The sequence below is a fragment of the Solanum stenotomum genome, chromosome 8, assembly GCF_019186545.1.
Source record: "Solanum stenotomum isolate F172 chromosome 8, ASM1918654v1, whole genome shotgun sequence".
NCBI classification, from domain to species: Eukaryota; Viridiplantae; Streptophyta; class Magnoliopsida; order Solanales; family Solanaceae; genus Solanum; species Solanum stenotomum.
This window is the reverse complement of record NC_064289.1, coordinates 1,150,351-1,164,315: the sequence shown is the minus strand read 5'-3', so window position 1 is coordinate 1,164,315 and position 13,965 is coordinate 1,150,351. Positions and strand designations below refer to the sequence as shown.

The following is a 13,965-nucleotide window of genomic DNA, read 5'->3' as shown; positions in this document are numbered from 1 at the left end:
TTCGTCGTAGCCCAACCCATAGTGTTGGGGCTAAAATAGGTGTTACGATCGATCAAAATAATTAGATTTATTAGTCTTACAAAGAAGGTATAATATCGTGTACACACTATCATCCTCACACTCTAGTTGTTACACAATACTGATAATAGCCAAATATACACAGTATATATTTTTTTGTATCAAAATATATGTAGTTTTTGTATATCATACCTAATATATAAAACATATAGAGTATATAGTAATAGTCTACTATCTAGTATTTTGTTAATATCAAAGACTATTCAAGTACATTTTTAAAGATAAAATTTATAAGGATATATTTACGTTAATCATTTAAAAGGATATATTTGCGTTAATCATCCTAAAGGTGTGGTTTGCTCAATATTTTCATATTATTAAGAAATAGAGCTCACTAACCACTTGAGCTCAGTCTCAAACTAGTTTAGCCGATATGAAATTCTATAGATTTACACAATAAAATAATTCTGCTACGTCTATGCATATGATTTAAATTCCCTTTTAACATGTAATGCTTGATGAAGGGGATATTATATTAATTTGTCGCTATTAAGATAGTTAAATGAAGAAATAAATGATAATAACTACGAAATTGTATCATCACTAATATAAACACTCCAAAAGTTAGTTAGTACTTTTTTTCTTAACAAACTAGAAAGTTAGTTATTTATAATTATAAATAGTTCAAAAAATAGTCCCATTTCCCTCTCTTTTTCTTTCTTGCTCTCTGCTTCTACATTTCTTCTGCAACTTTCACTATCATCATCTTCTTGTTGTTGTTCAAATTCGGAATCAAGAAGAAACTCATCAAGATCATGTCTGAAGATAAACGCGAAAATGGCCACAATAAGAAACAAAAGATGAAGTCTGCAGTACAAGAAGAAGCAGAGTATAAACCAATTCTGCAAGAATTATTTTCTCCAATGAATGCGAACTTCATGATACCGGTATTAATTCTGCTTATCTGATTCCAATTTTCTTTTTAACCATCACCATTTATGTATTCTGTTCTGTGGTTTAATGATTGAGTTGAAAAAATGATCTTCTTTCTTGATTTAGGATACAATTGAATCTGCTAATCGAAGCACAGATCTTTTTCCTCTCCAGAACAAATATATTGAGCAAGGGTACATTTTCTTTCAAGAATTACAAAATGTCCTTAATTTTATGTACTTTTTTGTTCTTCGAAAAATAATGTCTTAACATGAGTTCTTGGATCAGTGAAGAAATTCCCTCATCTGTAGCTGTGGAAGCGAATCAAAGTTCCAAAGTAGTATTGTCAAAAAGGAAAAGGTATAATCTTGAAATTGTTGAAGAATTGCCAAAAGGATCAATCGAGGATTGTGAAAACGATTTTGGTTCGATAAATTTGCTGATTAGTCTGGTGGAGACATGCCTTGAACTGAACTCTGAAGATGCTATGGAAATGTAAATGCAATTCTGATAGATTTAGTGACCAAAAAGAGTATGTAGATGTGACCAATTTTCCAATCTGATGAGTCTGATGAAGATTACATTCCTTGATCTGAAGTCTGAAGATTCAATAGAAAGGTTAATGCAATTCACAAATAGTTTTAGTGACCAAAAACACTACTAATATAGAAGAGAACAGTATGTAGATTGTGACCAATTTTCTTTGTTTCTGTATCAGCAAGAAAATGCTATTTGGATAATGAAGGCCTAATGACTTTTACTGTTTTAATCTTGCTTTAGACATAATTGCCAAATCTCTATTGCATCAGTGTTGCTTCATTATACTAGCTGATCTGCAGATTCTTGCCCTAGCTCCCTTATGTGTAGCCACATTGTGTGATCATGAAGAGGAGAGGTAATGATGCTCCGATAAGGATGTGTGAGAGGTTGGCCGTAAGGGTTTGAGGAGGGGTAGAGGTAGGCCAAAGAAGTATTGGGGTGAAGTGATTAGGCAGGACATGTCATAACTTCTGATAAGAGGGTGTGGAGGTCGAGAATTAAGATAGAAGGTTAATAGGTAGTACGGTGTTTTGCTAATGTATTTTTGTATCTTGTTGATTGTTCCTGCTTGTTGCTAATGTCCATTAGAAACAACCTTTCTACGTCTCTAGTTAGTAGTAAGGTATGCCTACACACCACGCTCCCAAACCTTTCTACGTCTCCAGTTGCAAGTAGACAAAATTGAGCCAGACAGCAAAATAACCTTTGATAAAACAGCACTACTTGACTACTGTTGAGATTTGGGATCTCATTTTACTTAACATAGAGACAGATATGGAATAAAACTCTGCCTGTGTGAGCCTGTTTATATTGTTGGTTCCAAGCTTGGATATACGAAGAGGGTTACCATAGTTTGACTACTATAGATGATGAATTCTAACAATACCAAAAGAAATGAGCATAAATTGAGAGGCATATAGCCAACCTAAACTTGGTTGAGATTCAGACATAGTTCATACCGATAAAATGTTTAGTTCTTGTCATATGAAGGGATAAACATACAAGGAATTCACAAACAATTTCAAAACTAGAAAGTACTACAAACAATTTCTAGTTTTATTCATAGAAACTAGAAAGTAATATCAAAACTCTCAATCTCCACAATGAACCTTCTTGTTATTCTTGCTCACATGGTGTATCCATTTAAGTCCTTTAATTGCCTTAGAAATCCTCACAAAATTAGACCTTCCAATTCCCAAATTCATTTTCCTAGCTGACAACTTTAGTGCCTGTAAGCAACACAACTGATCAATGTGCTCATTTATCTGTTCTACTTTTACATAGCTCTTCATCTTCTTATTCTTTTTATTATCTCTGTTTTCTTTCTTTATAGAGTCCAGTTCATACTTTTCCCATAACAAATCCATTCCTTCACCACTGCTATTACTAGCATTGTGCCTTTCCTCATAAAATTTGCATCCCAATGTCCTTTTCCAATCTTTTGCTTTATGGAACTTTGTTCCCTTTGACTCAATTTTCTTCTCTTCAAACACATCAAGTTCTTTCAAGAAGTCTTCCAGTATCTTCTTCTTCATTATGCCCCTAGTACTACTCATTTCAGCTGAATTTTCTCCCAGTTTATTTCTTAAATAAAAATCATCACATATGGCTGTACTGGAGCCTAACTCATAACATGATGACTCAAGAATTTAACTTTCATTCCCCTCAGCTGATTTACAGTCCTAGAAGTGAACTTCATTAAAAAAAAATGGGGGTAGGGGAATGGGAAATGATGGAGGGGATTACAACATAGGGAATCAAACTTCACCAACAAGGTGAAAGTTTAGCCAAAAAACTGAGCTACTAAGATTCCCCAAAATTCTATTGAGTTTCAACAAGAATTGAACTTTCACTTCCCTTAGCTGATTTACAATCCAAGAATTCAAAAGGGTGTCCTACAAACACCATTTTGAAGACTTTAACATCTTCCAAACACAAAAAATCTTCACTTCCATTATCACTCTGCAACCTTAATGTTTATGCAGAGAGAATAATACTAAACTTGTCTGATCCAAAAAAAAAAAAAAAAGAACTTTAGGGATGAAGGAAAATAGGAAAAGGGGAGTGGAAATGGAGAGAAAAGATAGGATTTTTACAAGTTGAAGAAAGATTAGAATAGAGTAGGAGAAGCAAAGAAGAGAATGAAGGGAGAGGAAGTCAAAGATAAAAAGAGTAGAAAATTGAGTATTTGTAGAATTGATAGGTAAGAACAGCTCAGACATTTTTATTCCTGAAGAATAGTAGTGGAGAACAAGGGGGGAATTGAAAAATGGAAGATGGAGGAGAAATGGGGGAAGAATAAGTAAAAGAAGAATCTTGTACCCTGTAAAAACAGTGTTGTGACTTGTGAAGTTTTGATGGTAAATGCGGCGTGAATAAAGGATTCTCTCTCTATAAACACATCTGTTTGCCTAGGTGTGTTATTTAATTTTGAAACAATGAGAATACACAGTCAAATCTCTATATAATGATTGCAAATAATTGAAATGGCAAGTAGAAACTAAGCAATTATGGTCATGGAGATGCATTTTTTAGCATCCAATTCTGTTTACAAACACAATTCTTCAAGCAATAGATAAGATTACATTTAGATCAGGAATAATCGATCACCCCCACTTAAGAACTAAATGCTACTAGCGAAAAGTTTATTGTGAATTACTAACGACTGACTACTCTAATTTTTTGGTTGTTTAAAGAAGAAATTTGAAAAAAAAGATCTTGCTTCCAATGGGTTACACTACTGATTCTCAAGTTCTAAAACTTAGTTAATCCACCATTTACCCACTAACGTAGTCCCAAAATCAAAAGCTTGGATCGGAAATTAAAACCAATAGAAGTAAAGGATCAAATATCTTACTAGATATATGATCTATTTAAATGTCAAATGCACACATATTCAACATCTTGCAAAAGAGTTGCTTAACATTCCAGATATTCTAAAATAAATTAACATCTGGCAGCTCTCATTCATTCATAACAGGCTTGTTTTCACTTGCTTTTGGCCTCTGTTCCTTGGGCTTCTGCTCTTCTGTTTTCCTGCAGAATTAAACAAAAAGGTTAAGAGGCACTGCCTCATAAAATGCTTTGTGGTATGAAGTGAGGCGGTTGACACGACAATGAGGAACAGAACCACACCAAGTGGACACGAAAACTACAGTAGATAAAGATACAAGAATGTTCTAAATAATACATTTAGGGGTCGTTTGGTGTGAGGGATAAAAATAAATAGTACTGGGATAAAATTTAGATGTCTTGTTTGGTTGTCATGTTTGGGATAACTTATCCCATATACATGACCCCTTAGTGTACTTAAAACCCATGTTACTCAATGTCTCCAAAAATGTTGGCACACGTGTGTTAGACCCTCCAGAAGGGCATAGCTTTTGGAGGATTGACACACCTGGAGATATTTTTGAAGAGCAACATAGCTTAAAACCCAATTTGAAGAACTCAAATCAATCTTAGAGACTCTAATCTGAATGTTCTGTTAACTAAACAGCTACTTGCCACAAGTAGCTGATTCTGATGGATTTGAAGTGCAATGTTCAGTGCTTTCCTAAAAGATGCTTTCTTATAGATTGTATTAAGCCAGAATAACATTGGAAAACAATTTTTGGCAAGATACATGTATACTACAAGACAACATGAAACGCTACGTGATCAGAAACATGACATCTAGTAGGAAAATATCTCATCATTACGACCGAGATTGCTTCGGTTTCTATATAACATTAAATACCTACTAAGCAAAGCATAGAAAAAGTCAAAAATCAACATGTTTCCTAATCGAATTATATCTGAAACTGAATCAAAATTTCTGTCTTACACAAACACTTAGCGGTTACAAGAAAGTGTATTGACAAAGCATGACCAAAATATGAAAACATTCACACAATTGCCTATCAAGCATATTTACTAGTCAAACACTACGTAACTCATCGCTGTTAAGCAATAGAGCAGAACAAATTGACAAATTTATACAAAGCTCACAATAGAGTAGAGCTAATAGAGAAATTTATCTATAAAATCTATTCAAAGCCTCCACGTAACACACCTAAAAGGAAACGAACAAAAGGAACAGGCATGCAATGTGGCGCAGATAATGTAAAAGGAAATCTAACAGACTAGTAATTAGAATCTTCGTCTGCAAGCAGGCAAAATCCACCTCACAAACTATTAAACTTTACATGTTAGGTTAGGCTATGAATTTGAGAATGTAACCCTAATAAGCCTGACCTACAGCATAAATCATAAAATTCATAATACCCTAAATCGGAGAACATTGCATAATGAGCATAAAACATTGAGCGGTGATGAATTTACGGTTAGCGAGAGAAATTATATGTACCTCTTGTCAGATGCGCCTCCCTTCTGGCTGAGGAAGGATCGGAAAAGAGGCGAATTCACGTCGTAAATCATCGTCGTTGGTCGGCAACAAAACAAAACCCTAATTTCCGCTTTGTTTACTTTCAACTTCTGTTTGTTAATTCGCTCTTTTCAAAAGCTTTAAATGATCGCTCCGGTAATTGGTAATGGGCCGCCAGTGGAGAGACCTTATGGGCTAAGTTAATTCGGAATGGGTTTGTCGAAAATATCCGTTACACTTAAATAACAAACAACTTTTTACGACGATAATAGCCGTAACACTTAAATAACAAATAACTTTTTTACGACAATAATAACCGGTACACTTAAATAACAAACAATTTTTTTACGATGATAATAGCCGTTACACTTAAATAACAAACAACTTTTTTACGGGATAAACTTATATCGTAATATTTCAAAAGTTATGTCCTTATCTATCCGTTACACTTAAATAACGAACTTTTTTATGGGAATAATTTCCGTTACACTAAAATAACAGACTTTTCTATGGGGATAATATCCGTTACACTTAAATTTTTTTACGGGGATAATATCCATTACACTTAAATAACAAATAATTTTTTTTATAACTATCCGTTACACTTAAATAACAAACTTTTTTACGGGGATAATATTCGTTACATTGAAATAACAAATAAATTTTTTACGGAAATAAACTTATATCGTATTATTTCAAAAGTTATATCCCTAACACGGAATATAATATCTTATAAGTTATGCTCGTATGCCGAAGGGCATAATGTATTTCCTAAAAAAACATAGATGTATTGATATTTATTTGTTGATTTTTTCAACCACCTTGGCTGTTTTTGACATATAATACTGTATTTGCGGAGATAAATTGGTAAGCACTGTAATTTAGTAATCAATAATATTATGTATAAAAATACTGTCCAACTAGAAAAGTTGCATGAACTATTGAGGTAAATCAACCTTCCCAAAAAAATATTCAAAATTTGTAACTCTCCTTTATGCGGAAGAAGTCTAGTGGTTGCAAATGGGTTGGTTTCGTCAATTTGGGCGGATTAAAAATGGGTCAACATAAAATAGGTAATAATTCAACCCGTCCATATTTGATATGGCTAAAAATAGATTGGGTAACAAATGAGTTAGGTAAAATACTAGTTTACTCATATTTACCCATATTTTCATGAGTGAATAGTACTCTACTTAAGAATTCAACATGGAGAAAATATTTTTGTTTTTTTTAGATGAAAAATGTTGAAAATGCTTCATTTAATTTTTTGTATCATAAAAGTAAAAAAAAAATCCTATAACTTTTCAATATAAAATAAATTTATGTAATAACAAGGCAAAAATATTTTTAATTTCAAAGTAAATGAATATTTGCATTTTAGGACTAAAACATGCTTAATGCACTTTCAACAATGTCAATACTAATACATGATTTACTTATTTTACACTATTATTTATTATCCAATATAAAATTAACCAAATAAAAAAATCTAATTAAAATTAACAAAAAAAATGTAGATTTAAAATATATTTTTAGAGGGCCAAAGTTCACCTTTTCAATTATAGAGAAAAATAATTAGTTCTATAGAAGAACATAAAAAGGAAGAAAAGTTACAATATTTTTAGTGATATCATGAATTTTGAGTGAATAAAAAGTTATAAGCTTAACCCATTTGGCTAATTCATATTTTACCAATAGTTTACCCATATTTGTATGGGTTGAATATGGGTATCAACCCATATTTTACCCATATAAAAGGTCACTCACCCAACCCATTAAAATATGGATGGATTGGGCGGGTTACCAAAATATAACCTCATTTTGCCGGCACTAGCGGAACTATAATATAAAAAGATGAATCCTACAATTTCTTTTGATCGTTTTAAATGTTTCTAGAAAGTATGAGAAATGGTTACACAGTAATACAGTAGTGTTTGGCTTAACTTGCGCACATCTCGACTATTTTATCAGAGAACTAGCAAGTAATTTTGTCCACCAAGTAAATGCCCCATGTTTGACCCCAGTGGCTTGAGGCTCAACTAAAGCTAAGCTACACAGCTAAAAGGTGTCTGGCAAGTTCTCACGAAAGTAGTGAGACAAGACAAACAAACTCCAAAGTCACTCGTCCCTTGGATCGTGTATTGATAACAAAATGCTCAGGATACTTCCTCAACAGCACCAGTAATCCATACCATGGCTTTGTTTTGGCTTCTGGGCTGGGATAGTCCTCCGATGTTAGGTACCTCCTCACACGACTATGGTGCCAGGTATCGCCATAGTGTTCGATCAACTGCAGTTACATGAGACGACAATCAGCCAAAATTCCAATTCTCAAACAAAACACAAAAGTTTATGTGCCTTAGACCCAAAAACGGGGAGGGAATTATCCAACTACTACCATGACGAAGAAGCAGTAATGGTTTCTGATATACTCATGACATTAAGATGACGAGAATCAGTATTGTTTTGGAGCCATTTTAGAGGACGAAAAAGACTGTCAATATTAGATGGCCTTGAGAACTGCCACTTCAAATGACATTACGATATGTTCTTCCAGACCCACCACCAGACCCCTTCGTAAACTACTGGACTAGCATAAAACAAGAAGGAATGCATATAACCACACATTTCTTTCTTCCCCCACTGATAGCTGAAAAAGATCTATGTTTTTTTTTCTATTGTTATCAGTAAGAGATCTACTGTTTCAACTGACCTGCAAATAAAAAGTAGACAGTTCCAAAGTGCAGGCTCAACAAGCAAACTTAATGGTTGGACAGAGAGATAGTGCGTGTGTGACGTGGAACTACTAAACAAGAAGAATAAAGAGGGCACAAACTCAGCAGTTTACTTAACATATGGGTCTTCAGGTATTACGGATCAGGGCTTCAGGTATTAAAAGAACTATAATTAAAGAAAATAGAACCTTCACATATGGGCACCTTGAAAATGTCAAATTTCTGGGGATATGTCATACCTGAATCTCTATTTTTAGTGGATAAATTAATGCTATGTTGCTTGGACTCTTCAAAATGCTGACGGGTGAGAATTGGATCCTCCGGAAATAGTGCATTTTTGGAGGATCTGATACGGGTGCAGCAGCATTTTCAGAGAGTCAAAGCAACATAGAATTAATGTAAGATGGGCCGTACTGCTAAAGCCAATGATATTCAAGAGAAAGGTGATCAGGGAGCAGCAGAGAGAAAACAAAAAAGATAATGAAAGAAATAGCCACTTGAAAATTACAAGTGGATGATAAGAAAATCAAGAGAACAGAAAATGAAAGAAATAGCCACTTGATTTCAAGAGGATGATGAGAAGCAACCAGGACGTATGTATCCTTCTTCCTCCTCCGAGCACACACACAAAACCACTTTTACTGCCATTTGACCATTTGGGAGAATCAACAGAGAATGTAAAATCAAAATTCCACCCCATTCGCTGAATTTGTATTTAGGGGCAAAAGAAGATCACAAAGGAGGAAAGCGGCCAGTTATGCCTTGAATAATGTACTTGATTGACCTTAATTAACTTCACATTCTGAGAATTCAGGGTAAGAAGAATGAAGGGAGAAAATAAAACAACAATGTTTTTTTCTGTTTCATTTGTTTTTGTAAACAAATAAGTTTTAGTCTTTGTTTGAAGAATAGAAGTTTGGTATTTGTATGACAGATAGCTTTAAAATTACCTCAGCATGAAGCTTCTCCATTGGCATCCATTCTCCTGGACCACAGAGATCAGAAAGCACATTAGCTACAGATGATACAACATCCTTTTCTTCTAACAGCAGGAGCTGCTGATTGTCAGCATCTCTGTCAGCTCGCAATCTTCCATCTATCTTCTTATCTGCAAGAAGTTATCAGCCAAATAACCTTCACACACAGATATCAAGTTCGAACAGGTTTTCGTACTGATAAAAGAAAAATGTTACAACAGATTTTGAAATAAAGATCCTTCGCACTTGCATTTTTCACAATAGTTTGTAAATCACACACACAAGAATAATGCACTGTAGTACAAATATACAAGAATTCAAAGGTGAAAAATTGAAATTTTGCATTCATATCATCTTATAGAAGTATCTACAGCTTTTTTTAAATATCCCAAAAAGTTTTAAGACTTCCGTTGTTTTCCCTAATGGCATCATTAGATAGCACAGGTCCAACCAGGTTTAAGATTAATTTACTAATCTGCAGCAAATATCATTGCTATGCAATGCATGCATGCTTTAACTACCTCAAAATGGCCAATAACTGGTAATTAATCAACTACACCTCAATCCCAAGTTAAAATGGCCAATGAATCTAAGACAATTAATATATGATCTCTTCAAAGACGCTACAAAGTTTTTCTTTTTCTTAATGACCGTGGTGACCAGGCCAACATGGCCGACCTTGAACACTACAGAGTAACAGAATGCAAAGCTTTTTTAATTGTATAATGATGCTAGACAGAACCCCAGGCCACTCTCATGAACTCTTGTTTAAGTTTCATAATTTTATCCTTTCACAAATCAAGTGTATGTATCAGCCTATTCAATCTTTTTAGCATGTTAGTCCATGTAAGTCATTATGAGCATACACTAGTAGTGTCTTCTTCAAAATTACAACAACTATAGGGTTATGGAACTGCTATGCCACACTATGAAAGTGTGGGAGAGCTTGGTGGAGATGAGGGTGAGGAGGGATGTGTCTATTACCGAGAACCAATTTGGATGCATGTCGGGGCGTTCAACTACAGAAACCAAGGAGTCAAAGCAAAATTAGATGAAGTCATTCCATGTGCAATGTTGACATTTGATAATAGCTACTGTACAATTGAAGTGAAAAGGACAGCAAATAGCCAGATAGTTGTGTTGTTGGATGAGCAAGGGGAAATTTAGTTGACACATTAGGAGGCATAATTTTTTGCAGACTCAATGTAGTTGGAAAAACAGAGAGAAAGACACATGAGGTCTCAGGTTCAACTCCCATCAGAGACAAAACACTAGGTGATTTTTTCCCATCTATTCTAGCCTTCGTGGATAGAATTATCAGGTACTTGGTAGTTTCAAAAAAAAGAGTTATCAGGTACTTGTTGTTGGTACTTGTTGTTAGGTATACCGTGAAACTAGTCCAGGTGCGGGCACGCTGGCCCAGAAACCATGGTTTAAAAAACAAAATAATCCAACTGCCAATCATAAGTCAACCTATTAGACTAGAAATCATTGTTGCGTCTCTGAGAAAAAACAAAAAGACAAAAATTTGATGAGCATAACCTTCAATTTTTATCGCACAATGATGACTTTCACCTGAAAACAAAAAAATACCATTTCCAGAGTTCCAAAGAATCCTTCATCAACTAGCGATCCCAATACCAACTTTGACTTCAGGATAGTTGCAGGGAGAAAAACTAAAAGAAGTACCTTGAGAAGGTATACCATGTTTTTTCTATAACAAATAAATTGGAACCTTGAGGAAAACAATCATGCTTTTTGCACTACAAGTAAAGAGCCAATACCAAAAGGCACATGGTGGTATTCATTATCTGTAGAAGGAGATTGTGCTTTAAACAGACTTCTAAGATCTGTATGACGTGCTAACAGTATGAAGTGGTAAGCAAACTGTATCTGCTAGTACTAGTCATAAATAAATCTAGGATATCTGGAAATTTTGAGTTTGCAACTAGAAAGCAAAAGATCTCCGAATCAATGGCTTCAACTTGAGTCACGACAAAACTCCATATGCTCCATTCAGAGCTTTTCTAAACCAAGTTGAAAATAAGTCCTAACTAAGATTTCTCCCATGATTGGGATTACGTTGTCAGTTTAACTTTCAGAAAAGAGAAACAATACCAAAGCAAAACCAAATACCAGAGGGGTTATAAAAGACAAGGCAAAAGGGAGAAGCCGTAGTACTGTTACACCTGATCTGCAATGAAGTTTCCACCCGTGAAGCTGGAAGACTGTAAGACTCAGCGGATTTGCAAATTCCAGTAGGATAATGCAGCAAATAATCCACAGATATAATATAGACATTAGAGGCTACAAAGGTGCTTGTCATACCAGTAAGCCACTTTTATGCTTTGGTAATTTCGTGAACGAGTCTACTGAAAATCGAGCAAATTCATAACTTGTAGATTCATGGGGCAGCAATTTCGAAATACTAATGCAAGAATTAAACTCTGTCCAAGCCAAAGCTGAAAATCTTTTTGTTGTTCTCCAAATGCTGTAGCAAGGGTCTACAACAACCATCTATTGGCAGGAGCTAAAGCCATGGAACAGATCACCACTGTTTAATGAATTCTGTTTTCGGAATAGTCTAAAGGAGAAAACGTGGTGCGTCACTGACAATAGGGTAATTCTACAGAACAAAAGCACCTCTATCCACAAAGTTGTTCAGAGAAACATCGCTATGGAAATGTCAATAACTCCTTACATTATAAAAAGGTGACTTTTTTACTATCTAGTAATTCACAAACATAATAAGTCCTTCACAATCCTCAATTAGCATCTCACAAACAGAAGTTAACATGGAGGTTAATTTAATGGAGCTCAATTGAAATAAACAATCTGAATATAAAGTACACCTGTATAAATGCAGTTTTATACAAAAAGAGAACTAATTCAAGGTAGAACCTCATGGTTAACCAAGACTAAAAATTTCCTCAACAAATACCATAAAGCAGATATAAAGCGTACTGACCTAATTGCCCAGAAATCGAAGCCTTTCCACTGGAACCACACGAACCATACCCATAGCCGCCACCCTCAGGACCTTCACCCCTCCTCATCTTCTTACCTACAGAACCACCATCATCATCGTCGTCATCATATTCCTCCTCGTAATACTCTCTCCCTCTGAACAAGCCCTTTTTCACTGCCCCACCATACCCCGCACCTACATTCGCAGCAGGAGACGGTGACAAATGCTGCTGCTGCTGGTGATGATGGGCCACGGCGGCAGGACCCGCCACCGGATAATTCGCATTGACATGTTGTCCCCTGGACCCACCAAGGATGCTACGAATTGGAAGGAGGAAATAGAACTCTTTATCTCCGATCTGAAGAAGGTCTTGAGAATCTAGCTTGATGGGTGGGGTACCGGGAAGGTGAAGGACACCTTCAACTGAACACCCGTTTTTGCCCAGTACTTCGAGGGCAAAACGACGTCGTTGGAAGTCGTAGAAGATGCGGGCATGGTGTCGGGAGATGTTCATTCCGCCACCGAGAGATGATAAATCGACATCCACCGTTGATTTTTTGGAATTCCGGCCGAGGATTATGGAGTAAGTTTGCATGTAATACTCGAAATCTTCACCTTGTAGCTTCGCGAATCCCGCTTCTACATCGCTACCGCTGCTGCTTCCCATATCAATGGACTATTAGGTGATGAATAACCGAAGTTCCTTTCTCCGGCAAAGAATCTCCGGCGAGAAAAAGAGCGCTTTGAAAAGGGAATACACAATTGAGTCCGATGAAGTAGAGGCTGTCAGTAGGGATCTTTATGCTATTCTAAAAAGCAAAAACAAACAGAATTTGGTAATTAGCAAATATTTATTTGAGAAAAAAGCACAAATATTTATAGAAAATTATCTAAATACACCACCTATTTTATCATATTCTTTAAAAAAAAATTATCACAAAACTTACAATAATCCTTATTCTCTCATATTTTTTAATACATCAGTCAGATACATTATTTTATGCCGATGTATCGTGACGTACGCAATGTATCAAGATGTTGAGTGATGTATCTGAATCTGAGACACAGTGTATTGGAAGGTTGAGGAATGTATTCAAAATCGGAACGCAATGTATCATAACGTTTTGAGATGTATCCGGATTCCACCAAATTTAAACATTTTTTGTAATTTGGAATGTAATAAACTCTTAACACTGTGAGATTTGTGTAAAATTTTCAATATTTATTGGGGGGGAAATACCCATGTAATCTTACCTATACAGTTTATTTTCAGTTTTCAAATGACCTTCGACTAGAGTAAACATTACAACATGGATTTTAAATGGGACTACTGTTACGACTCAATTTCGAAAACTAAAGTTTCGAGACCATTTTCGCAACTTTGGCAATTTTGTTAAGGTTTTTGGAAAATTTTATAATAATGAAGTC

The 13,965-nt window shown here is 35.1% G+C and overlaps 4 protein-coding genes across 4 annotated transcripts in view; 1 reads left to right on the top strand and 3 right to left on the bottom strand.

Moving 5' to 3' along the window:
- The first annotated feature begins 797 nt into the window (after positions 1-797).
- Positions 798-1,450, top strand: LOC125875126 (uncharacterized). Its single transcript, XM_049556212.1, has 3 exons — positions 798-965; positions 1,078-1,145; positions 1,240-1,450. The coding sequence occupies exons 1-3, from the start codon at positions 834-836 to the stop codon at positions 1,448-1,450; spliced, it is 411 nt and encodes a 136-aa protein (XP_049412169.1). The 5' UTR covers positions 798-833.
- Positions 1,451-2,412: 962 nt separating this feature from the next.
- On the bottom strand, positions 2,413-3,408 carry LOC125874037 (uncharacterized). The gene has a single exon (XM_049554847.1). It carries the CDS (start codon positions 3,045-3,047, stop codon positions 2,583-2,585), a length of 465 nt encoding a protein of 154 aa, XP_049410804.1. The 5' UTR covers positions 3,048-3,408; the 3' UTR covers positions 2,413-2,582.
- Positions 3,409-4,324: 916 nt separating this feature from the next.
- The window catches only part of LOC125874333 (wound-induced basic protein), a 120,347-nt gene continuing 110,706 nt past the window's right edge, over positions 4,325-13,965 (bottom strand). The window contains exons 2-3 of the mRNA XM_049555205.1: positions 5,840-5,928; positions 4,325-4,527 (exon numbers count right to left, since the gene is read on the bottom strand). Of these exons, the coding sequence (XP_049411162.1) occupies positions 4,455-4,527; positions 5,840-5,910 (144 nt within the window). The 5' untranslated portion in view covers positions 5,911-5,928 and the 3' untranslated portion in view covers positions 4,325-4,454. The remainder of the gene's footprint in view (positions 4,528-5,839; positions 5,929-13,965) is intronic.
- LOC125874311 (transcriptional activator FHA1-like) lies at positions 7,686-13,356 on the bottom strand. Its single transcript, XM_049555172.1, has 3 exons — positions 12,538-13,356; positions 9,543-9,700; positions 7,686-8,147 (listed from the first exon to the last, which is right to left on the bottom strand). Exons 1-3 carry the CDS (start codon positions 13,202-13,204, stop codon positions 7,938-7,940), a joined length of 1,035 nt encoding a protein of 344 aa, XP_049411129.1. The 5' UTR covers positions 13,205-13,356; the 3' UTR covers positions 7,686-7,937.